We start from the raw sequence: 26,847 nt of genomic DNA, 5'->3' as shown, positions 1-26,847 counted from the left end.
GGGCATGAAGCCTACTTTATAAAAGAAAAAGTCCTTGGGAAATGGCTCCATGCCCCAAAAGGAAGGACTCATCCAAGCAAAACATCCATAAAAGGAGAAACAATTAGGCTTGTTGTAGAGGGATCTATGCAAAAGATAACCTCTAGAACCTACGGGTGGGGATTCCCACCCATTCTTTCCCTGTGAAAATGACTCAACCCCAAGGTAATAAGGGACCCTGGCTCCCAGTCGCCTCCCAAGTGATTACAGTCATTGTGCTGTGCTGCATGGCCACCAATTACTGTGTCTTCAAATGAGTGGATGGAGAGATGGCAGGATGGGATGGGATGATATGACGTGAAAGGCACGACACTAAAATGATTAGGACAGGGGCGCCTGGGTGGCTCAAGTTGAGCCTCCGACTTCAGCTCAGGTCATGATCTCGCGGTTCGTAAGTTTGAGCCCCGTGTTGAGCTCTGTGCTGACAGCTCAGAACCTGGAGCCTGCTTCGGATTCTGTGTCTCCCCTCTCTCTCTGCCCCTTCTGCACTCTCTCTCTCTCTCAAAAATAAGATAAACATAAACAAACAAACAAAGAAAATGACTAGCATAGTCTCTGGTTCATAGTAAGCATTTAATAAATGTCCCCTCCCCCTGCTTGGGCTCCGGCATTGAGATCTACAGATGTGTTGCTGGGATGGTTCCTCAGAAACCATGTGTCTTCAGAAAGCGGCTGCCGTGAATGGTGCTCTGGGAGTTTGCATATTGCGTTTTACCTATTGGCATGACTGAATGGAGAAGAGAAACAGAGGAGGGTTGGTTCCAATCCCTCTAGTTCTCAAGATCACAGAATCCTCTGAGGGTACAGCGAGCTCCTTCAGAAACTACAACCATTTTTTTATTGCTGAGACTTTTTAAAAACTATGTTATTTCTTCTGCTGTTATTTCATCTGAATCCAGAGTGACGCGTGTCTCTGATACTTCACCTCTAGGAAACCTTAGCAGTTAGGCTTACCGTCTGTCGTGCTAACTTCGAGCTGTCTGTGGCACCGGAGTCCAAGAGGGTGCCCAAGGCAGTTTGGGGCATTCTGTCACTGTCCGGCGTCCTTACCAGGCGTATTTTAGAAGAATAACTTTTAAGACTTTAAAAGAAGAAAGAAGGAGCCAAAAGTGAATAGATGCAACCGAGCTTTTCAATTCTGTCCCATGGAGGGACCCCTGGGTGGCTCAGTCGGTTATGCATCCGACTTCAGCTCAGGTCATGATCTCACGGTTTGTGAGTTCGAGCCCCGCGTCTGGCTCTGTGTTGACAGCTCAGCCTGGAGCCTGCTTCGGATTCTGTGTCTCCTTCTCTGTCTCTGCCCCTCCCCTGCTCACGGTCTGTCTCTCTCTCTCTCAAAAAAAAAAAAAAAAAAGAATAAATGTTAAAAATTAAAAAAAAATTCTGTCCCGTGGAGAACCTGTTTAAGAAAACAGGCATTAAATCCACAACTTGCTCAGGACTTGGACCAGCTACATCAGCCTCTGCTGTTTTTAGTTTTATTAAATTACAGCATCAGAATTTCTTAGCCCTTAGAGCAGAGCTCCCAAATCAGGTCAGAATCACCTTGACACCTTTAAAAAAAAAAAAAAAAAAAAAAAAAAAAAAGCAGATATCTGGACCCTACCCTAGACTTACCAAACGAGACGCAGTAAGACAGGACCCAAGGATCTACATAAAATTACACCGGGTTTGGGGAAATAGCCTCAGAGCAGACCTTCCCAACTTTTGCCTGCCGTGATACATGTGGAAAGTAGTTTTTTGACTGGCATATCAGGGAGGACCTCCCGGTGAGAGCTGACCAGCGTCGCGGGGTCAGATGGCCTAGTGTGCTTAGCCGGTGGCCAAGAGAAAGAGTATCTGTATCTTTCCACATCTATGATCTATTCAAGGTAAGGCAGCTCTGCCTAAGAGAGCTCCATTTTCTGTATTCGAGCTGTTGGGTTTTTTTATTATTTATTTTCTGTGGTCACGTTTTTCTGTCAACTTATCGTTATTTGATTTTGTGGAGGGAGAAGGTAATAGCAACCTAAGCCTGGAAAACTGCCTATTTCCCTACTAAGGGGAGGGGTCAATGCCTTTGAATATCACTCCATCTGTTGAGAATCTGATACCATCTGGGGAGTCACATCAGCGTTGTCCTTGCCAGCCAGTGGTGTTAATTATAATATACATTTGTGCAGGTTCCCTCCTAAATGGTTTCTGAGCTGGGGACTGGCTTCAGATTGACCCCCATCTAAGTTAATTTCCTCTCTCCAAGACTCACCGTGTCCAGCAGGCCCTTTGGCCCAGTCTTGTCCCGGCCTTTTCCCAGTTGGCTCTCCAAGAATCTGTGGCTACAAGGCTAATGACGGAGGTCATATTTTTCCCCTTGAGAGACAAGACGTGACCCTGTGATTCTCTCCTCCACTCCTTCTCTTTATTCAGACTCCCAAGTACAACTGTTCAGCTTCTGCTCCAAAAATATCCAGGAAAGAATAGGTGTTATTAAGTTGCCTGTCTCCGTCTTAAGGGGCCCAGAGAAAGACCTACAATTACCAGCTCATTCATTTGGGCCTCAGAAGTTTCAGCAGATTTCTCACAGAAGTGCTAGACCCAGACCTAGAGGGCCAAGAACTAACTTTTGAGAAAAATAAAAGTCATGGCTAAGTTGTTTTTATTCAGTTATGTCACTTAAGCCTGACAATCCAATAGAATAGATACTGCCTCCATTTTATAAATAAGGAAACCGAAGCTCAGAGAATCTTAAATAACTTGCTGGAAGTTTCCAGAACCTCGATTTAGACCCCGAATTGTCCAGGCTTACAGACTGAGCTTCCCCCACACCAAGCTGGTTCCTTCGGTTAAAGCTGGAGGTACAACTGTTGTCTGTCTTTGAAGAACACTCAGTTGGTTTCGTCTCTAAATGTACCTCATTAGCCCCGAGTCTCACTGATCATATGAATGGAGGATTTGGGGGAAAGACAGGGCAAGAGAAAGGGCCTTTTTGACTCCCCTTAGGTTTATTGATCTGCTAGCACTCCATTTTACATCTTTGGGGGAAATTTTCCTCTTTGTGAATATTCTAGAAAATAGTGGATTGGACAAAACAAACCTAGACTGGAAAAAATAAAAACTGGCCTTCCTATAACTAGGTAATGCAGGGACTCATTAAAGAAAAAAAAAAAGATGTCCTAGCCCCTAAAGACATCTCTCCAGACCCCAGTTTGGAAAACATTCCTTTTCTCACCCTATCATCCCCACAATAGTCTTGAAGTTTTTGGTTTTTTGTTTTCTTTAATGTTTATTAATTTTTGAGAGAGAGAGAGAGAGAGAGAGAGACAGAGTGCAGAGTGTGAACAGGGGAGGGGCAGAAAGGGAGACACAGAATCTGAAACAGCTCCAGGCTCTGAGCTGTCAGCACAGAACCCAAGGCGGGGCTCAAACTCGCAAGCCATGAGATCGTGACTTGAGCCAAAGTTGGACACTTAACTGACTTGAGCCACCCAGGCACCCCGACAGTCTTGAAGTTAAATAACCTGCCCAGGTTTACGCAGGTAGTCGTTGCTAGAACAGAAATTCGAACCCAGGCGTGTCTCGTTCCAAAGCCTTTTCTGTTGCCTCCTTAGTTCGGTTCCACAGAACCTTGCGCCCCTCAGAGGTGCTTCTGGGCCCAGTAAATAATGCAATGCATTGTGTCAAACAATAAAGGTTGAAATAGCCCTAGGACTCCACTTGTCACTTTCACCTGCCTTATAAATGTATTGGGATTCCCAATAATATTATATTTGGAAAAATGAAATGGGTCCTAAAGTTAAAATATGTCTGAAATCTCCTCCAGTTTTAAAAATGGAAATCCTGTATTGCCTTCAAATTACAGATTGATTGGCTGAGTGAACATCTCTATCCTGGTTTCTCTTCAAGTTGGAGGTCCAGGTTTCCCAAAATAATACAGTACATGAAAGGCAAGCTCGATTTAGGGACAGTTAATCCAGTGCTGATTGCTGTTGCCATGTTGCAACTCATCAAGAATATTTGTTAGTCTATTACAAGCTTTTGATTTATCAAGCTATCTAAGGGCCAAATTGTATGTCCTCGGTATGGATCAAGGCTCCTCATGCGTCATAGCCTGTGTCCAAACAGCACTGCTAAAAGCAGAGTGAGCAGGGACAGTCCACAGCAAGCAATCCCAGTTCAAAGGCTGCAAACCGAGCCAAGTCTGAACCACCCTCCTTTTTGAGCAGAGCTTGCCTCATGGGCTCTTAGGAGAGCTGGTGCCTGGCCTCACTGTCACACACAGTAAGACGGGGGTTCTTTGCAATGTGCCCTTGAGTGACCGTACTGGTTTTGATAAGGTGATCTTAAAAATATAAAGTCATATGTGTTAGTGCTGAAAGGAACAGGTTAGTGTTATATAACAGGATTTTAGGGAGCCGTCTCTGGTTGCTCTCGAAATGGGAGCCAGGCCCAAAGCTGGGGACAAAGGGGTTATGACTCCACATTCCACGGGCAGGTGCTAATCACCGAGGCCAGGTTCTCCCCAGGGCTGGGACTGAGGTGGCCCAGCTGGCCCTCTCATCATGGCCGGGCCATCCGTCTTCCCACCCCACTCCCCTGCCCCCCTGCCCTGCTTCTAGTCTGTATTTGGAGAGGGGGGAGGAGAGTTCATTGGGGGTACACTTCTTGCCTAACCCCAAAGCCTTGTGAAGGGAGTGTTCGGAGGGCATTAATTACAGAAATTGGGACATCTGCAAAAAAGCTGACTCTTTGCCAAGCTGCAAACCTCCAGGTCCAGCCGTAGCACTGCCACCCTATGGGACAGGGGCGAGACTGAAAAGTGGCCCCAGAAGTTTGTAGGGGAACATAGACATTGATGCCTACTGCCCATCTGGAGATTTCTGAAGGAGGGGGCTTTTGGAAGGAGCCCATGGTGGGAGCTGGGGTGGAAATGTGGGCGAGTCCGTCTGGGAATAGGATGCAGACATTCCCTTGGTCCTCATGCAAAACGAAGATTATCGGGTACTGTTTTAGAGATTTGTCCGGAGAATTCTGGTATATTTGCCCTGAGACCAACTGTTGCTCCAGTTCTGCCACACTGACCTGGTGTCCGACAATTCAGTTCAGTTCTGACATTACCTGGAGTTGGCGTCAGACCCCACAAGTTCAAGGGCTCGGTCCCCCAAGGCCGCTCCCACTGTAGACGCCCGTCACAAGTCCGGGACCACGCATACAAGTCAGGGCTTCCCACAGCCTCCTCCTCTGGTTGGAAAATTTGCTAGGAAGGCTCGCAGAACTCGGGAAAACACTTTACTTATGTTTACTAGTTTATTACAAAGGGTACAGCTCAGGAACAACCAAATGGAAAAGAGGCACAGGCCGAGGTATGGGTGGGGGGAGGTGCAGAGTTTCCCTGCGCTCTCTGGGCCTGCCACACCCCCCAGCGCATCCCTGTGTCCACAGGGAGCTCTCCAGATCTTGTCAAGAGTTTTTCTAGTTCAATCTCCAGCCCCCCTTTCTCCCTCCCCAAAGGTCAGTGGGTGGGCCTGAGGGTTTCCACCCTCAGCACGAGAGCTTCCTGTAACCAGCTCCATTCTGAGGCCATCTGGGGACCTCACCCTAAGTCACCTCAAAATAGGTCTCTTATTATATAAAGATGAAAAGGAAAAGTGTATCTATAAAGTGCTTGACCCTGGCTGTGGTGCACAGGAAGCATCTAATAAACATTAGCTAGCGTGGTTATTTTTCCTTCCAGCCTCTCTTTCTTCTGATCACCTCTGAGGATTTTCTTTGGACTTAATCTTCTCCCTCGGTCCTAACAGGCATCAACAGTGGTTACCCTTCCAGCTGGAGACCACCGACTATTAAATTATTTTGTGGTTTGTGCTCATATTTTCCATTCTCATGCTCCCTCCTCCAGTAGAGTTTTGAGTTTTTCTGGCACTGAATTATAACTGAGAAGGGCTCAGAACACACACCAAAACGCCTCCCCACTACATCCCCCCTTTTCTCTGCCTTTCTGCATGTCAGTAGCACTTTATAAGTCAAGCTCCTTTAAGAGAGTCACTTTGCAGAGGAATAGCACAAATCACTCGGCGTTTGTGGTATACTCGAGTGCCAAGAGCAAATGCTTTAAAAATAGCACTTTAGGTATTAACTGCTAACAAAGCAAGAATTGGCTGCTTGTGGCTACAATTTGCATTTAGGGTTGTTGTTTGGTTTTTTTTTTTTAAGCTGATGCACAGCAGTTGACCTTTTAAGTAAAGTTTTAGGTCACTTCTCGAACGCACTCTGAAAGCTCCTTAGTTTTGTTTTGCTTATTTCAACAGCTTTATTGAGAAAGAGTTCACATACCATACAATGACCCATTTCAAGTGGCGAATTTGATGGATTTCAGTGTATTCACAGATATGGGCAGCCATCATCACAATCAAATTTAGGACATGTTCATCACCTCAAAAAGAAACCCTGCATGCTTTAACTATCACCCGCCCCCCCCCCACACACACACACCCGACTTTTTTACCCCCCCGCCCCGATCCCACCCCAGCCCTAGGAAACCCCTAATCTTTTTGTCTCTGTAGATTTCCCAGTTCAAGATATTTCATCTGAATGGGATCCTTTAATATGTGGTCTGTTGTGACTAGCTGCTTTGAAAGCTCCTTAATTTTTTATGTGCATTCCTTTTAGGATTCAAGTTCAAGGAATCTGAGTCCAAATTCAGAGCCGAATTTTACCTGGTTGAAATGCCATTCATTGATGGGGAATGAGGATATATTCATCACTTTGGAGCCTTCAAGACTCCAAGAATGCAGGAAAAAAAGTCCGATAAGTGTTGTTAGTTCATCCCTATTTTAGGACTGAGCGTTGTAGTTACATAATGTAACAATTCCTACCCAGTTACTGCTTAGCCCTATTTCATTTAACATTTATCAAAAACTTCTAATTTCAATTAACAGGGCAAGCCCCCGTTGGATTTAGTCCTTTGTGGTTCACATTGAAAGCATAATTAATCATGGAGACTTTAAATCTCAGTGAATGTAGACTGATAATATTGCCTCTGAGATGCTAGCTGAGCCCCAGCCAGGCCAGGACCTCCTGGGGGCTCCTCCTTGCACCTCCCGGATGTGAGACTGATTCTAACAAACAAAGAGACACAGTCTCGAAAGGACTGCACTAATGAAGAGGCCCTCGGCTTCGCCTTTGTTCTGCTTTGTCCAAGTGCAAGATGGATGAAGCCTGGAGGCGTGAGTGACTCCAGGGAGAGGAAGCCTCCTAAAGAAGATGTGCCTGCATGGAAGGGGTGGCCAATGTGGAGGCCAAGGGCAGGCTGTTCCAAATGTGCCAATTTGGCATTTGGTTATTTTAAATAAAAGTTACTTAAGAGATTGGCTGTGCAAGAAGGACACTCCAGGACACCTGGCTGAGTCCGTTGGTAGAGCATGCAATGCTTGATCTCAGGGTTGTGAGTTCAAGCCTTGCATTGGGTGTGGAGATTACTTGAAAAAAAATAAAATCTTTAAAAAAAAAAAAGGAGGACACTCAGACCCTTCTCTGTCCCCCGAATCCAGGAAATCAATCTCCCTTGTGAACGGTAGCCTCATCAGGAAGTAGAGAGACCTCCTCATCACCAGAGGTGGGAAATTCAGGGTGCAGAAGCCTGTGTAAACAACCCTTGTTACGTTTTTGTGTGTTTACTACCCCAGCCCAAATTCTGTTTAGAATACCTTCCTAACTGAAGCTCCCAAAGTTTTCTCTGTCCTGTCAATCCCTCACAGATTTATTCTCTTTGTGTATAATTTATGAAAACAGGGGCGCCTGGGTGGCTCAGTTAAGTGTCTGACTTCGGCTTAGGTCATGGTTTTGCGGTCCGTGAGTTCAAGCCCTGCATTGGGCTCTGTGAGGACCTCTCCGAGCCTGGAGCCTGCTTCAGATTCTGTGTCTCCCTTTCTCTGCCCCTCCCCTGCTCACACTGTCTCTCTTTCTCAAAAATAAATAAACATTGGGGAAAAAAAAATATATATATATATATATCGGTAATTTCTTCAGGCCTCAATTTCCTTATTGGCCCTCTGTGCGCACATAATAACACTTTGGGTTTTTTCCTCCTGTTAATCTGTCTCATGTAAATTGAATTCTTAGTCCAACTGGAAGACCTTGAAAGTCAGAGGAAGAATTTTTCCTTCCCTTCACCAATTTGGTCCGTCTGGCTTGGGAGATTACCTCCCTCCACACAGATGGGCTGTAACTCACTACGAGGGCCCGATCTGCCATGTGCCAAGCCTGGGGAGTACCAGCAGACTCCGGAGCCAGAGCTCTCATCGGAAATGAATTTAGAAGCCCCCAGCCAGAGGAACTTGCAGCCTGACATGATCCCAGCCCCCCAGCCAGCTGCTGGGCTCCAGGAGCCGTACGTCAAGCAGCCTGGAGGCAAGAGCACTGCTTCCCCGGCAGCCCGTGGATCCACCCGCAGCCAGGGCGCGAGGTTCATTGTTCCGTGACCCAGTGAGTGGGCATGCTACTCGAGAGCTAGTTACAGGGGACCCTGTAAGATTTGCCTTGTGAAAATTATGACCCACTGGTGTGGGCTGGGTTGTGTCCCCCAGAAGAGATATGTTGAAGCCCTTAACCCCCTGGCACCTGAGAATGTGAGCTTATTTGGAAAATTTGGAAATAGCATCCTTTTTTTTTTTTATGTTTTTTTATTTTTGGGAGAGAAAGAGAGAGCACCCAAGTGGGGGAGGGGCAGAGAGAGGGGAACAGAAGACCCAAAGCAGGTTCTGCACTGATAGCAAGCACAGAGCCTGACTCGGGGCTCAAACCCGCCAACCACGAGATCATGACCTGAGCCAGAGTCAGACACTTAACTGACTGAGCCACCCAGGCGCCCCGGAAATAGCATCTTTACAGAAGGAATCAAGTTAAAATGAGGTTGAGTGGACCCTAATCCAATGTGATTGATGTCCTCATTTAAAAAAAGCCAAGGTGGGAAAGTGTGGAATTCGTAATATTGGAGATGAAGGTGGAGCTTTTACAAACTTCATTTGAAAATAAAGAAACCTAGAAATGAAAGTTTAAAACCTAAAAATAATCCAAGTCTTATAAAGAATGAGTGAATCCTATCACAGAGGTTTTTTGAGTCAGGACCAAAATAGTACAGAAGCTATAGAAACACAAACCAGAAATTTAAAAAATTTAAAAGGTTAGAAGAAAGGTCAACTGATGTGTGAATGGGGCGATTTAGTCATTTATGTTCACAAACTCAAGTGAGAAAATGAAACTGAAGAAGATGATTTCAAGTGCAATGGATATTAGGGGGTGCATGGGCAAGGGTGGGGGAGGGGGAGAACATGACCAAGGAGAAGGGTTTGCAGTGACCAGAATATTTCAGATAAGACCCGGTGGTTTGATTTTTTTTTTTCTGTCCTCACTTAAAGGCATTCAGCTGGACGTTCATTTCTGATCTTGAGGGGTTTAAGAAAAATTTTTTTAATGTTTATTTATTTTTGAAGGAGAGAGAGACAGAATGTGAGGGGCGGGGAGAGGCAGCGAGAGAGGGAGACACAGAATCCGAAGCAGGATCCAGGCCCTGAGCTGTCAGCATAGAGCCCGATGCCGGGCTCGACCCCACAAACCGCGAGATCATGACCTGCGCCGAAATCGGACGCTCAACCGACTGAGCCACCCAGGCGCCCCAGATCTCGAGTTTTGATTAAAGGAGTCCTCCGGTAAATCCTCTCTCTTACCTCCCTCCCTCTCTTTGAAAGTGAATCCCTAATTATAGGCCACGTATAAGATTTACTAGATGAAATCAGCAGCTGTAGATATGACACAAGACTTGCAAAAACATCAACCCACTGTTGCCATAAAAAGCCCAATTGTTAATTGCTTCTTTGGCATCTGGCTATAACAAAAACACCCTTTGCTGTTTAACATTGAAAGTAAATGTAGTGGCAAGAACATTTGGCCTAGAATTAGGGGAGCTGGGATCCTAGTCTCCTTGTGACCTAGTGCTTCTGTGGCGTGATCAGGAGCCACACATAGATGTTGGCATCTGCATGGTTTTCGCTGTGCAGACGTTACTTTTCCAGTCTTCTTCAGAGCTGATGGTTGCCGTGAGGGCCTGTGATTCTTCACTGTTTGGGAAAATGTGACCTACCAGCGTTCCCTGCTTAATGTTGCAGAGTCTCGCTTGGTTTCTTGAGAAGCCCATGCCTAGAATGTATATGAAGATTCGGGAACAGGTACCATTTCAAGGTCAAGTAGTTGCCAGCCCAAGAGGCGAGCTAAGGCTAGTCCATGAACCAGGGCAGGGCGCCGCCGGGTGGCTCCAGGACCTTCATCTTCAGGCCTCTCTCGGACTCCCTGCACAAGATCCGAGACGCATGAAGGCAGTCAGGCCCCAGCCATGGCTTTTACCCCATTCCCCCACCTCCTGTGCCTGGCCCCTTGCTCTGTTTGCGGGGTCCTTTGTCTCCCACACGTCTGCGTTGCTGAGAGAGTTGCCTTCCCGCCTTCCGCCACTTGCTGGCTCCATAATTGTGGTTTGATTACCCACTCGCAAACTCAAGAAGGACGACGTTCTCTCGAGTTCTCAGGGGTTTGCCTGTGTGTATTCTGGTCGGCCAAAGCATGGAGGCCATGTCTTCTAAGCTTCAAGCTAGCTGCTGTCCAGGGGCACCTGGGTGGCTCAGTCGGTTAAGCGTCCGACTTCGGCTCAGGTCATGGTCTCGCGTTTCGCGGGTTTGAGCCCCACGTCGGGCCCTGTGCTGACGGCTCAGAGCCTGGAGCCTGCTTCGGATTCTGTGTCTCCCTCTCTCTCTGCCCCTCCCCACCTTGTGCTCTCTGTCTCTCAAAAATAAATAAACATAAAAAAAATTTGTTTTAAAAAGGATAGTTACTGTCCACGTGCTGATAATTATACTCCTCATTTGCCTTTTGTTGGAAAGTTCGTAGGCAGGTGGCGAAAGAAACCAAGCCTCCCTGTTTAACTCCAGCTCCTGTCTGTTAACTCACATTGAGTACGTGGCAGCTGTAAATTTTTTAACGAGACTTAACTGGGCAGATCTTCTGTTCCTCACGATGTATGTTTGGACTGAAATATCCAATTTGACCTGTTCCCTCGCGTGCCTGCTGGCTTCTTAGCTGGAATGGGTGGGCACTTCTCCGCAAGGCTATCTTGGGCTTCCCCCCAACATGGTGGGCTCAGGGTAATCAGACCAGACTCCGTACGTTGTGTCAGGCGTCCGGTTACTAGCTTCCTTTAGAGGCCTGAACTGACGCAGTTTCTCTTCTGCCATTTGCAATTGGTCAGAGCATGACCTAGGCCAACCTAGATTCAAAGTGAGGGGAGGTAGCCTCCATCTCTTGGTGGGAGGAACAGCATAGGCACAGAGAGGGAAGGAACTGCTGGAGGCCATCTTTGGAGATTATCCACCAGAGACTCCCTGGTGATACCTCTTGATTTATTGGTTTTCTCTTTCTATTCTCAATGGCGTTGTAGACTGTAGGAACATGGGGTAGGCAGGAATTAGTCCCGTGGCCTTAAACCATCAAATCTCCTACCAGCAATTCCAGGGTACTTTGGAAAAGCATCAGTGGCTCTGCCCTTGACTGCAGGATTGGGCATGTTACTCAGACACATCTGAGACTGCCTTCGGAGTACCGTAATAGCTAACGTCAGTTGAACGCTTGCCGTGAACCAGACCCTAGGCCTGTGCCTTTTTCCTGAATCATGTTATTATTAAATTAACATAATCTTTCCAGGCCTGTATGTATATTTCAGTAGTCGTTTCTGGGCTGGTTCGGGTGATAAAAACACAGCGTGACAATATTGGTATCAAAGATTCGAAAATGCTACCCATACTCCAATCTACAGCTATTCCTTTCACAGAACACTTATTCCTATGGGATACTTACTGTGCCTTCTCTTTTCCTTCTCTCTTTCAGAATCTCTTTTGTCAATTGAGTATTCCATTAATTATATATTTGTCCCGCTCTGGTCCCTGCTACCTCCAGGCCCAATGTCTTCCTGCAACCGATGCCAATGAGGGACCCGGGGGAAGGTCAAGGAATGGAAATCAGCCAAGTAGAGCTCTGTGACCACACACAGCCCACACCTTCCAGGGCGTGCGAATGTGCACGCGCGCGCGCACACACACACACACACACACACACACACACACACAGCTGCTGCTGCTGCCCTCCCACACCCCTCAGGGCAAAGAAACCAGGTCAAGGGAGAGCATAATGTAATATCTGGTTCTCTACTGTGCCCACATTGTGCGTTCAGTAAATGCTTAGGATAATGACTGTTATAATATTACTTTATGCAGGACTTTCAGGAATCTCAGAACTAGTACATACCCTGAAAAATCCGACTAAGGTAGCACGTGGCATTTTTATACTGCATTGGTGTGTTTTTCACAGCTTTGTCGATACATAATTTACATAACGTTCACCCATTTAAGGGGTACAGTTAAATGGCTTTTAGCATATTTATAGAGTTGTCAGCCGTCACCTTAAACCTGATTTTAGAGCATTTTCATCAGCCCCAAGAGAAACTCTGTTTCCATAGCAGCTCACCCCAGCTCAGGCCACTACTCTGCTCTCTTTCTCTGTAGATTTGTCTACTCTGGATATTTCAGATAAATGGAATTATGCGATGTGGCCTTTGATGACTGGCTTCTTCCGCTTATTGTAATGTGTTTTGAAGTTCATCCGTGCTAGAGCATGGATCAGTACCTCATTCCTTCTAATGGCTGGATAATCTTCCATTGTATGGATGGACCACATTTTGCGTATCCATTCATCAGATGATGGACACTCGGGCTGTTTCTATTTTTTGCCTATTAGGAATTTGAACATTCATGTGCAAGGTTTTGCATGGACATAGGTTTCAGTTCTGTTGGGGAGGTATCTTGGAGTGGGATGGCAGAGCCAAATTCACTCCGTATTAACCTTTCGAGGGACTACCCAGTCGTTTTTCAAAGTGGCCACACTATTTTATATTCCCATCCTCAAGGTGTGAGGGTTCTAATTTTTTCACATGCTTGCCGGCAGTTGTAATGATGCACATAGCATTTTTCACCTGTCTTTCACTTTAAGATTTACCCAAATGTAGCTGAGATGGTGATGCCCAGCCATGTGTGTGTGTGGTGGGTCCAAACAATTCAGGCATTCATTCAACAAACATTTATTCAGCCTGTGTTGTGTACCAGCATCATGGGCATTCAGCCTCCACTGGGCTCAAGATGACTGTGGTCTTGTGGAAATGGGCAAGCACACCAATGATGAGAGTCCTTCCCACCTGCCAGGTTCATGGCAGAAGAGGCTTTGGAAGCATAAAGGAGGAGTGTTCATTCGGAACCACATAGGACAGTGTTCTGGGAGGAGGGGACCCTCAAGCTGAGTCTTACAGAAGGAAAAGAAGAGTGAGGCAAAGTGGAGGAGTTGGCTGGGGAGAAAAAATTTCAGAAAGAAGAACTGACACTTGCCTAGAAGGTTCTGGAGCCCTGGAGCATGGGGATGCAGGAGCTTCATAAGGCTGAAGGTAACGGTGTGGCTTTGGAACAGTGGTCCAGAAGAGCTGCTAGAAAGGTAGGCAAGATCATAAAGGGCCTTGTATTTCATGCCAGGCATTTTAATGTTATCCTGAAGTCATGGTGCTGTAGGCGGATTTTGAGGAAGGCAGCAATGGGATTAAGTCTTCATTTGGGAGGTCACTCTGGCAGCAGCATGGGGAATGTCGGCTAGAGGCAGAGGCCACAGGGGCAGGGAGGCTGTGGGCTCTGCCTGGACGTCGCTGAGGGCCTGGCATCAGCCTCGTGTGGGAGTTGGTCTCGGGGTTGTGCTGTGTTTTCTGGGGGAGCCACAGTTCTGGGAGTGGCCACCGCAGCCAAAGTCTTGTCCGCAGGAGGCACGCCAGTAAAGAAAGGCAGGGGCAGCCTGCCAGCCCCTCAGAGCCAAGCCAGACGTCCCTGCCAGAGCCTCAGCCAGACCCCAGTGATAACACTCTCTTTAGTTGTAAGGATCCTGCTTGCACCTGCTGGACCTACCCCTGAGGCACAGTCCGGGCTGAGTTAAAAGGGCTGGGCAGCCCGAGATAATCCAGTTCCGTGGCTCAGACTACCTCCCTTCCTGCACAGGGTCCCCAGGTCTCTCTTGGACGGGGCGGTGGGGGGAGCCTCATTCTGCTTTATCTTGTGGCCTCTGCTGTGTTTGGGGGGCTCATTTCCTCCAAATTCCTACATCCCCCTGAGCGGGGGCAGGGTTGTGGTAGAGGGGAGCCCCGAAACAGAGCTGGACAGTAATCCCCAGAGCAAAGTCTTCTGTGTGTTAACGAAAATTCTCTCCTACATAAATTTTTAAACATTTTTTTTAATCATACACGTTGTACACCTTAAGCCTACACAGTGTTATCTGTTACTAACTCTAAGCTGGGAAAATAAATAAAAATATTTTTAGGTGTATATATGCATTTTCTCTTACTTTATTAATTCACACATTTCTTCTGAGGTCTCTCTGAAAAATAATCCTCTGATGAGATAAATCAGAAGCTGGGGCACCTGGGTAGCTCAGTTGGTTAAGCGTCCAACTTCGGCTCAGGTCATAATCTCACAGTTTGTGGGTTCGAGCCCCTCGTCGGGCTCTGTGCTGTTGGCTCGGAGCCTGGAGCCTGCTTCGGATTCTGTCTGTCTCTCTCTCTCTGCCCCTCCCCTGCTCGTACTCTGTCTCTCTCTGTCTCAAAAATAAATAAAACATTTAAAAAAAATTTCTTTTTAAATAAAAAATTAAAAAATTAAAAATCAGAAGCTGATTTCCACATGGCAATCATTGAGGAAATATTAAATGGTTAAACATTAAAACAATTTTTTTAATCTTTCTTATTTATTTGTTTCTTTGTTTTTAAATATTTTATATATTTTGGGGGCACCTGGGTGGCTCATTAGGTTAAGTGTTCGACTTTGGCTCGTGTCACGATCTCACGGTCCGTGAGTTCAAGCCCCACGTTGGGCTCTGTGCTGACAGCTCGGAGCCTGGAGCCTGCTTCAGATTCTGTGTCTCCCTCTCTCTCTGCCTTTCCCTGTTTGTGCTCTGTCTCTCTCTCTCTCTCTCTCTCAAAGATAAATAAACATTAAAAAAAATTTTTTTAAGCTGTTGTGAATATTCAAGTACAGTCTTTTGATGGACAAATGCACCCATTTCACCTAGAAATTGAATTGTCGGGTCATAGGTAGGTGCATATGCTTAGCTCTTAGATATTTATACACATTGTTGAGCAATTGTCCAAATTTACACACCCAGTAATGGGTTGGACCTAAAAAAAATTTTTTTTGTAAAGTTTATCGAACCTAAGGTCAGAGAAAATACAATGCAGTGGCACAAATCTGGCTTTTTTTTTTTTAATGTTTATTTATTTCTGAGAGAGGGAGACAGAGCACAAGCAGGGGAGGGACAGAGAGGGAAACACAGAATCTGAAGCAGGCTCCAGGCTCTGAGCTGTCAACACAGAGCCCGACGCAGGGCTCGAACCCACAAATCGTGAGATCACGACCTGAGCCAAAGCCTGTTGCTTAACTGACTGGGCCACCCAGGCGTCCCAGCACAAATCTGGCTTAAAATCACGTTTTTGAGGGGTACCTGGCTACCTAAGTTGGTGGAATGGGCAACTCTTGATCTCAGGTTTGTTAATTTGAGCGTAGAGATTACTTAAAAATAAAATCTTTCAAATGTGAATAAATAAATAAATCCCGTTTTTGACATGTGAATAGGTGAGCTATCATTTTGCTATTTACCTACACCGTAAGCCCCTCTTTTGATTGAGATGTATATAATTCCCCCTTTTAATTAAGTGTACAATTCAGAGGGTTTTAGTGTATTCACAAAAGCTATGCAACTCCCACCATGACCTGGTTCCAGAACATTTTCATCGCCCCAACAGGAACCGTTTTATCCATTAGTAGTGACTCCAACACCTGGCAACCACTCATCTTGCTGGTCTCTATGGACTTAACCTATTCTGGAAATTTCCTATATAAATGATAATTAAGGGGCGCCTGGGTAGCTCAGTCGGTTGGGCTTCTGACTTCAGCTCAGGTCATGATCTCGTGGTCTGTGAGTTCGAGCCCCATGTCGGGCTCTGTGCTGACCGCTCAGAGCCTGGAGCCTGCTTCGGATTCTGTATCTCCCTCTCTCTCTGCCTCTCCCCCTCTCATGCTCTGTATCTCTCTCTGTCAAAAATAAATAAACATTTAAAAAAAATAAAAAATAAATGATAATTAAGCTTTGAAGTTATCATTTCTTTGATGTATCCTTTTCAGGATCCTAAACACTTCAAGTCAGAGAAGACAGGACGCGGCCAATTAAGGGAAGGCTGGAGAGATAGTCATCAACCCATCATGTGTTCCTACAAGCTGGTGACCGTGAAGTTTGAGGTCTGGGGACTTCAGACCAGAGTGGAACAATTTGTACACAAGGTAAGTGAATAAACAGCAGTTCCCGGACTGTGGACACAGTGACTTGTTTTTGTGTTTTTGTTTTTGTTTTTTTAATGTTTATTTATTTTTGAGAGAGGGGAGGGCAGAAAGAGAGGGGGACAGAGGATCCGAAGCAGGCTCTGGGCTGACAGCAGAGAGCCTGATGTGGGGCTTGAACTCACGAACCGTGAGATCGTGACCTGAGCCAAAGTCGGATGCTTAACCAAGTGAGCCACCCAGGCTCTCCGTGACTGTCTTTATTGTCAGCTGGAGTGCACAACGCACAACACCTGTACAGTGCTGAGCCAACACGAGCCAACTGCATCTAGAAAACCCTGTTTTCGTGAAAATGCATCTTACATCCAGGCTTAATTTGATGTTTTGCGCTTCATTTCTCGTTCCGTGACCTCCGTGTCTGTCGGATGAGTATATTCAGGAAATTAACTGAATTTAAAACGTACTTCAAAACATACTTCTCCCTCTGGCATCAGGCTAACCTCATTGCAGGCAGAAGTACTTGTACTTGGTACTTGGGTACTTGGATTCCAGGCAGAGGCACGGGGCTTATCTGTGTGTGCAGCCCCCAAGATCATTCTCACTCAAAAGACCCTGCAAATATAGACACTTAAGGTAGAAGACGCCCCAAGAGAAAACACGATTGTCCCCTAGATGGTGCATCTCAGTATTTCTGGTCATTTAATAATTCTGTTACCAAAGAATTATTAATAGCCTCGAAACACAGATTTCAACTGTATACCCACTTTAGCTAAACATGTTAATTGTGTAGCAGGAAATCATCACCTGGTGATGACTTAAGTTTGTTAGGGGCTTCTAGTATGACTGTTACCCTCATGGAAACAAATGGAAAATGTAGTGTTTTGCATTACCCTTTGTAGTGCCTCCCATTTTCATAAAAATAAATACTACCCACATTGTCTCTACATTCCAGATAGGCTGGATATCTGTTTATTTTTCCACTTAAAAACTGATAAAGAATAGCTTTCTGAAATTCTTTTGGGGCCGCTGGAATTTAACGTTAATGCACTGAGCTTTGTGTTACTTACTTAGACGGATTGGTCTACTGAGATTGAAGGCCGATTGGCAATAACACGTATACATTTTGAATTTAAGTACAAAGGAATAGATTGAACCTGGGCTCATGAGAATGGCAGACTCTAGAACAGATCTGAGAGCTTTGGTGTGTTTTTAACGGAGAGGTGTATCGTTCTTCTGCGCTCTAGAGCCCTGTCGGCCCAGCCAGAGGTGGGAGCCACGTGAGAGACACATAGAAATCAAGTTTTGGGGACCACCTGTTTCCCAGCCGTGTCCCAAGCGATTAAGCGGGAAGACGCTCCCGGCTCTGTGTCTAACCTGGGCTATATCTTCTTTGACTTCCTGCACTATCTCTACCCCCTTATTTTTTAGCCCAAAATGATCTCCTCTTCTCGGGGCCACTACACAGAGCACTTGTCATATCCTCCTTTCTCTTCTCAAAGCCTATTTAGATTGCTGTAGGGCTTATTGTGTTTCTTTTCTCATCCGATGACTTTGGCTAGTTTTGAGATTCTGTTTCTTTACAATACCTGTAGGAATTATGCTCTAGTAAAAGGCATGCCCGTTTCCAAATATAAGGAAGTGTTATCTACACCCCCTAACCACACCTGCTGTGGCCCATGAGCTGCTAATGAGTATAGGAGGCTAGTATTTGCATGCGTTTAAAGTACCAGGGACGCCTTTCTCTGAATACTTTTGTTTTTTAAGAATCTATTCACAGTTAAGGGGGAAAAAAATGTTCGAAAGCGAGCCATTAGCACATTATTGAATTCTTGGTTCCAGCAGACAGCTGTGTTGTGCTTAATGTAATAGGGTATATTTTACTGATGGCTCGATGCCGTTCTTTTCATTTCCATGAATTTGACAGTCAGCACTTGAGTGTGTATGGTTTCATGTTTTTTCTTATTTTCGTGACATATTTCCTCCTTCCAAATCATAAAAGCCTCACCAGCTATCCAGAGGCATGGAGAAATAAACACTTCATTATAAACGCTTCCCTTGTTTCTGCAAATTCGCCAGATTAAACTCCTTCATTTATTGAAACGTGCTTGAACCTTTCGTGAGAGGTTTTTGACAATTGCTGGATTTTGTTTGGCAAGAAGAAAGGAATGTTGAAGGGAGCGTGTGCGTATCCAAGAAACGTAAAGCGGCATATTTATAGAGGACAAAAAGAGCACCAGAAGATTCATAAATAAATAAATAAATAAATAAATAAATAAAATTAAAACTCATGAACAGGGTTACACACAGGCACACATATACACACAAGCTATATATATATTATCTTTCTTAGTCTTCTGTTGCCATTGCGTGTCACTACAAGAAACAATTTCCTTCCTTTTGTCTCCTAGCCAAGCTTACCATCCCCATCTGTTCTATACCTGCTGAGGTCTCTTTATTTCGTCTCTTTCTTTTTTTTAAAAAAAAAATTTTTTTAACGTTTATTTATTTTTGAGACAGAGAGAGACAGAGCATGAACGGGGGAGGGTCAGAGAGAGGGAGACACAGAATCCGAAACAGGCTCCAGGCTCTGAGCTGTCAGCACAGAGCCCGACACGGGGCTTGAACTCACGGACCGCGAGATCATGACCTGAGCCGAAGTCGGCCGCTTAACCGACTGAGCCACCCAGGCGCCCCTATTTCGTCTCTTTCAATAATACTTGTGTAAACTGCTTTTTTCCCCTTCTGTTATGTGAAAGTCACTCCCCAAATGATATTTCTTTATCTCGTATCCCACACCTTCAATTACATTTTTAAAAAAAAATTTTTTTTTATCAATATTTAGGTTATTTCCTCAGGGAAGAGTTAAGTGCTCTTTGCTTAGAAGTCACTTGCTATCCAGAAAAGCATTCTTGATTCCCAACACCTAGGACCTCCTTGCACCAGCAAGACACGTACCGTCCCACAAGCAAAAAGTTGAACCTGTTTTAGGTAAAGATAAATGAAAAGTCTCAGGGTGATGAGCTTAGAGATCCATCCCAGCCCCTGCTGTACGACTGCCAAGTAAGGTTGTCCACAATGTATACACTCCCAGTCCAAGTTTCAAACAAGATGAAGAGATTAACTTACAGCGAGTAGAGCATGCCATGGAAGGACTCGGGGCGAACGAGCCCGTATCTGTGTCCATGAGACTCTAATTGCCGTCCCATGGACAGAGTGATTGAGAAATTTGTAATTGCCAGGATTCCTAGAATTGGGAACAACCTATTTTCTGGATTGTTTTTCGTCAGACGTGGTTATTACTTCACCTTCCTTCTTCTACTTTTTTAGGTGGTCCGGGATATTCTGCTGATTGGACATAGACAGGCTTTTGCATGGGTTGATGAGTGGTATGGTAAGTCACCTTCCCCACCTTCATCCCACCTGGCTTCAGATGCTACCTAGAAAGACACAGCAAAGGCAGGACTATTCCGCCCTGAATTGCCAGCAGCGCTGTCTGTGGGAACATAACAAAGAAGAATATAACGATCGAAGCTTTGTCTCAAATAACCACGGTACAGCTGGCCCTTGAACAACACGGGTTTGAACTGTGTGGATCCACTTAGGCAGATTTTCTTTTTCACTAAACACAGAACACTGCTGTAAATGTGTTTTCTCTTCCTTATGATTTTCTTAACAACATCTTCTTCTTTTCTCTAGCTTTCTTGATGGTAAGAATACAGAATTGATTACATGGAACATACAAATATGTGTTCGTCAGCTGTTAATGTTATCAGTAAGGCGTCCAGTCAGTCGTAGGCTATTGGAGGGAGTCAAAAGTTACGCATGGATTTTCGATTCCGCAGGAGAGCATGTGCGTGTTGGCGCCCCTAACGCCCTAATTGTTCAAGGGTCAACTGTACTTAGTTACTGACTAGTAAGTAGGACCTCCGTACCTTTGCTGCTGGCATACTTGAGAACACAAGGGCTCTGTACTTCTGTTGGATGGGTTTTAAACCCATCCTGATTTATCCCAGACTTCGATTCAAGATCAAAACTGTCTGAAGCATCATATCAAGTGAAAGTGAACCCTTGGATTCACAGGACACTTTGCAATACTCTTTCACTAAAAACCTAAGGATTCTGCAAGGATCCATAGGTGCCCCTTCATCCTAACTAAGACTGTTGTGGCTTTTTTCTTTTTCTTTCTTTCTTTCTTTCTTTCTTTCTTTCTTTCTTTCTTTCTTTCTTTCGTTTTTTTTCATGATTTGGGAGGAGTTAAACAAGTTCTGCACATTTCCACTAAAAGAAAATAAGGTTTGCTTCATCCTGTGATAGATGGACCACCCTTTCCAGATTCGCAGCACTATCATTTCATCCACATGAATCTTCTACATTCCCAGAATCAGTCATCAGAGGCTCTTGTCCTTGACTATAAATAGAGATGAACACACCCAATTGGTGACTTGGGTTAGATCTGATTAGCCAATGAAATGCTGTCCTCCTTGGCCTCTTCCTAAGTGAATTGAATTTGTCCTCAGTGTAACCTACATTGCATTTTGGTGCTTGTCTGTCATTGTTCCACCAATCCCTCCCTCTTCTTAGCAGAAGATATCAAATCCACAATGAAAAGATACATTGGACTAAACAGGCAAAGAAAATGATTGTCATTAATGTCATTAGCTGCTTCGAGCCACATTTCAAAAGACCTTGTTCTGGAGGGCTTGGTCTGTGTGTGTATGTGTGCGTGTGTGTGTGCATTTTTCCCAGATCTGCATCTTCTGGAGAGCCAAGTGCATCTTCCTGGGTTTGTCCAAAGGCAGACCTCTGGAAGAGATTCTTTTGAAAGATCATCATTTGTTCGTTCTTACCGCACACCCCCAGGACACTGCTTATGTGTAGCAGATGTTGGCTTGCCACATTGTCATGATTTTCATGATGTCTCCCCAAGGCAGGTAGAGGGAGAGCCTCCTGTGATTACTTACCCTGATCATGAAACAAATATTTCTGCTCCCCCCCCCCACCATACACACACACCCGGAGCTTTTCTCAGCTTCTTAGAGAGGGCGCATAGACGCAAAAAATCCTGAAGACTTGCTGCTCTCTCTGAACTTTGACTTCTCTAAGCTCGTGGTGTCCTTGCCACCAACACTAAGAGAATATCAAAAGGATATTCAGAGAATAATTGGCAAGTGAATGGGGACCTGAAGGGCCAAGAATCTGACACTTTGAAGACGAAGAGACAGGGAGAGCACTTTGATAGATTTCCTTCCAGTACCAGAATGCCATAGAGGTCTTTTCAGAAAAGGCAACATCAAAAAGGGTAGCTGGTTCCTGATTAAGAGGACAAAACACTTCAAGCCTGTTGATCAGAAAAGAGGGTTTGAGTAGAGGCAGGATAGAAAAAAAAAAAAAAAAATGTGGGTGGGCATCCAATGCGGAATGGCTGGGGTACAAAAAAAATGGGGGCTGATTCTTTTCTGTCTCAGGCATGCCAGAGCAAGGAAGAGACTTAAAGTCTTTTAGTCCAAAAAAAAAAAAAAAAAAAAAATCTCAGACCATTCCAGGGGGCCCAAAGCTAGACTAATGCATCAAAGGAAAATAGAGGCCTCCAGTCCTGGAGAGCTTTCAGAGGGAGAATGCCTACCTATTTACTCAGGATGGGTTAGGTGGACCTATTAACAACTCAAGGAGTCTGTTGACAAAAAGCCTTTCTGTATCTGAGTGCAGAAAAGCAGTGTGTGGTTTAGTGGATGTAGATCATGGGGAAGCCATGTACTCTGCAGAGAAGGTCTCCACCCCCTGTATACACAGTCTTAGCTCCAACCAAAACAGGCAGCCTTTTCACTAGGCAAGGGGTCTAGGAACCACCCCATCAATTTCATGTAAATTACTGGCATTCTTGCCCCCCTCCCCCGCAACTGCTTGCCAGGAAAACTGTGGCTCCTTCCTTACACAGCTACAGACGGCTCAGTCATAATAGCCCTGCCCACAGAGTGCCTTCTCAGTCCCTTATTCAAGGTGATCCTAGGGACTGTGGGCCTTTCGGGGGAAATGGGTGTGTCACTGTCCATGAGGATGGCCCTTCAGTTTGGGCTACCTGAAGTTACTTATTTTTCTTTGGTCCCAGTAGGCTCAGTGAGGCTCTCATTAGTAGACACAGAAAAGGTCCAAAGTAAAAAAAATAATAATAATAATAAATAATAATAAAGTTAAAATTAAAAAACCCTTGCCTATGGTTTGTAGCATTGGTGCAAAGTGAGGTCCCCAGGCCAACATCAGCCCCCACCTCAGGTACTTGTTAGAGATTCAAATTCTGGGCTCCTACGGAATAAAATACTCTGGGGGAATAGCCCAGCAATCCGTGGTTTAACAAGCCCTCCAGATGATTCGGATACTTGCTAAAGTTTAAGAACAACTTTAAATCAGATTAGATTGCAAGTACAGCTTAATTAATTCAGTCCAAACAGATTAGAGAATGGTGGATGTCTTCCGGGCCAACTGGTAGGCTTCGGTGCCTTGTGAGAATTGGAAAAAAGAACATCCTTCTGGGCCGGTTCAGCAGGTGATCTCAGCTTAGGGCTGAATTTTAGTCCCATTGGCCTCCCTGGCGATGTGTTTGTACCGGACACAAACTCTACACCATAGGCAGTGGCACCCCTGAATGTCTTTCTCTCTAATTAAGCTAACCACCTCCAGTGCTTAATTAAGAAGAAAGAAGGGGGGAGGGGGGTCGGTGGGAAGGACATTGTCCATGGTGGTTGTTCTTCTCTTACCCAAGGATTAATTTTGTATCTTTTCTGAGTCTGAGCACGTGGCTATCGCATAACTATTTCCCTAAACAAATTTTATTCTGCTCATGTTCATTGTGAAGTGTAACCATGTCCACAAAAGGTTCACAAATCTGGAGGTATTTTGAGAGAGGCACAAAGAGGATTGCCAAAGAGAGGCTATGATTGAATGGAACTTCATGAACGTCTTTGAAATAGTCACCCTTCCAAAAAAATTACGAGACTGGGTGGGGGGTGGGGTGGGGAGGGTGGCATAGTCTTGCTAGTATAGATGAAAGTCCCTCATGAAAGTGACTTAGAAATTATTCTCCAGTCCCTAGAGCAGGCCTAAAGATGAATGGAGCTAGCCCAAGGTGGAGAAGGAAGCCTACTGAGAGACTAGACTAGCATTAGCTGGTTGAACTCACCAAGCCGGTATTTTCCCATGGCCTCCAGTTTCCTGAAGTATGAATTTCAGTGCCGTGGCTATGACACAACGTTTTATGTGTGTGTGCCTGTGTTCATTTTTCTGGGGAGAGAACTCCTAGTTTCTCATCAGATTTTCAAAGGGATCTGTGACTCTCTTCTACCTCCCCAAATTAAGAACTATAAAAAAAATCATAACCGTGTATTACAATTCTAGATCTTAGGGGTCTGAATTACATGGAAAGGGTAATTGACCAAGACTTGAGGATTGGCTACTTTCACTACAAAAAAAGTGGAGCCCACCCCTAAGCTATTTATAACAAGCTTGTATTGAATTTATAATCACCTTAAAGAGCTTTATTTTTCTTTTAATTTTTTTTGAGGTTTATTCATTTTTCAGAGACAAAGCGTGAGTGGTGGAGGGGCAGAAAGAGAGGGAGACACAGAATCCGAAGCAAGATCCAGGTTCTGAGCTGTCAGCACAGAGCCCGACACAGGGCTTGAACTCACAGACCACAAGATCGTGCTCTAAGCCAAAGTTGGACATTCAACCAACTGAGCCACCCAGGCACCCCTCATTGTAAAGAGTTTTAAAGGCAGGAGACACCTGGATGGCTCGGTTGGTTGAGCGTCCTACTCTTGATTTCAGCTCAGGTCATGATCTCATGGTTCGTGAGTTCAAGCCCCGCATCAGGCTCTGTGCTGACAGTGCGGAGTCTGCTTTAGGATTCTCTCTCTTCTTTCTCTGCCCCTACCTCATTCTCTCTTTCCCTTCCGCCCCCCCCCACCCCCCCCCCCCCCCCCACGCCAAAGGATAATTGCCATTTTGCTAGAGCCGAGGAGTATCAAATTTCATTCATGGTTGCTGGAGCCTCCCTCCGCCCCTAACCCAACCACTTGTTTAACACTTCCATTTTGACCTAGTATTAAGAAAAAATTGCTTCTGTTTAGGCTGAAGATCTTAGAAGTAGAGAGAAAATGTTTGTAGAAGGAAATAAAACATGTACTACTAGACAGGTCATTGAATTAAAGTATATAACTCCATTAAAATTTTAGCTGCTGTAGCTATGCAATACAATGAAGGAAAATTTTTGATTGCAGACGTTTTGTCCCATGGCATTTGTAACTTCTCTGTATGTTCAGCTGACTTCTGTCCTTTCAAATATATGATCTTACCTCCACAAACGGTGAAGTCAGCCTGCCTCCTTTAAAAAATAAAGCGATTGAAAAAAAATTGCCACCATAAACAAAGTCGAAAGACGAGGAGAAGATATTTGTAGTATAGGGTAGCCAACAGAGAATATCTATAATGTATAAAGAGGTCCTGTAAATAAAGAATCCAGCAACTCAGTAGAAAAAAAAGGTAAAGAACATTAATAGGTACACCATAGAAAAAAGCACAAATGACCAATAACTTTGATACTAATCACAAGAAATACAATGAAAACAAAACATGACATTTCATTTGTTCATCTGATAGCAAAAAATTTAAGATCTTGAAAATATTCCATTTTGGATAAAGTGGGAGAACAAATAAACAGTTTCTATAAAAATGATTAAGTACGAAAACCTATGACCCAGCAATTCCACTTTTAGAAATTTATTATAGAAATTTGTTTATTTATACATGTGCCCTTGAATATAGGTACAAAGAAGCTATTCAGTATAGTGTTGTTTATAAAAGCTAGAAATTAGTCTCAGTTTAAGTGTTTATTTTATTAATAGGAATATGAGCAAATAAATTACGATACACCCATACTGTGAATATTGTTTGTGACAGTTAAAAAGAATAAGCTAGTTCTATATATACCAGTATGGAAATATGTATATTTTCCATTAGTGGAAAAAGCAAATCAGATCAATATGTATAGGGGTGCCTGGCTGGCTCCATCGGTAAAGTATGTGACTCTCGATCTCAGGGTCATGAGTTCAAGCCCCATGTTGAATGCAGAGATTACTTAAATAAATAAAACTTTATTTTGTTTAATTTTTTTTTACATTTATTCATTTTTGAGACCTAGAGCGTGAGCAGGGGAGGGGCAGAGAGCAAGGGAGACACAGAATCCGAAGCAGGCTCCAGGCTCTGAGCTGTCAGCACAGAGCCCAACTTGTAGCTGGAACTCACGAACTGTGAGATCATGACTTGAGCTAAAGTCAGACCCTTAACCAACTGAGCCACCCAGGCGCCTTTAAAACTTTTTAAAAATGTATTAAAAAAAATAAAAATGGGGTGCCCGGGTTGGCTTAGTTGGTTAAGCATCCGGCTCTTGATTTCCACTCAGGTCATGATCTCCAGGTTCATGAGCTTGAGCCCCACTTTGGGTGAGCTTTCTCTCTCTCTCTCTCTCTCTCTCTCTCTCTCTCTCTCTCTCTCTCTCCCCCTCTGCCCCTCGCTCATTTGTACCCTCTCCCTCTAAATAAATAAATAAATGAATGAATAAATAAATAAATAAATAAATAAAATAAAAATTTAAAAAGAAAAAGAACAGTATTTGTAGGATGTATGGCATAGGGTACTATATAGTATGATTCCATAAATGTAGAAATAAGTGAGACTATATGTATGTGTAGTAATATACATGTGAATTCATAGAAAGAATTCATAGAAAAGAAAAGCCTGTACCTCAAACTCTTAACAGTAGTGATATTCAGAAAAAATAGGATTAGTGGGAGAGGTTACAAGGAATTAAATTCTTTTCTCAATATAAATCAGTACTATTTGAATTATTTCTATGGAACGCAATTCATGTATTACTTGAGTGATTTCATAAACAGTCACGGAAATCCATATTTTATTAAAAAGCAGAAAATGGTTGAAGCAGACCAACATTCATAGAGTGGAGGTGTATATATATTATATATTTTTTTAATGTCACTTCTTCGTATTTTTTTTTTTAATGTTTATTTTGAGAGGGAGAGTGCATATGCGAGTGAGGGAGGGGCGGGGGGGTGGGGGTGGAATCCCAAGCAGGCTCCTTGAGGTCAGCAAGGAGCCCAAAGCGGGACTCAGTCTCCCAAACTATGAGATCATGACCTGAGCCGAAGTTAAGAATCTGACACTTAACTGACTGAGCCATCCAGGCACCCCCCCCCATATAATATATATATATATATATATATATATATATATATATATATTTTTTTTTTTTTTTTTTTTTTTTTTTTTTTGAGAGAGAGAGCACATGTGCATGCTGCAGGGGAGGGGT

At 44.4% G+C, this 26,847-nt stretch overlaps 1 protein-coding gene across 12 annotated transcripts in view; it reads left to right on the top strand.

The window, feature by feature from the left end:
• The window catches only part of PITPNC1 (phosphatidylinositol transfer protein cytoplasmic 1), a 268,903-nt gene that overhangs the window by 229,127 nt on the left and 12,929 nt on the right, over positions 1-26,847 (top strand). For all 12 annotated transcript variants that reach the window (XM_042967495.1, XM_042967499.1, XM_042967497.1 and 9 more), the window contains 2 exons: positions 16,317-16,472; positions 19,797-19,860. In XM_042967495.1, the coding sequence (XP_042823429.1) occupies positions 16,317-16,472; positions 19,797-19,860 (220 nt within the window). The remainder of the gene's footprint in view (positions 1-16,316; positions 16,473-19,796; positions 19,861-26,847) is intronic.

This window comes from Panthera tigris, chromosome E1, assembly GCF_018350195.1.
Source record: "Panthera tigris isolate Pti1 chromosome E1, P.tigris_Pti1_mat1.1, whole genome shotgun sequence".
Taxonomy (NCBI): Eukaryota; Metazoa; Chordata; class Mammalia; order Carnivora; family Felidae; genus Panthera; species Panthera tigris.
The sequence above is the reverse complement of the archived record's forward strand: the minus strand, read 5'-3'. Positions and strand labels throughout refer to the sequence as shown.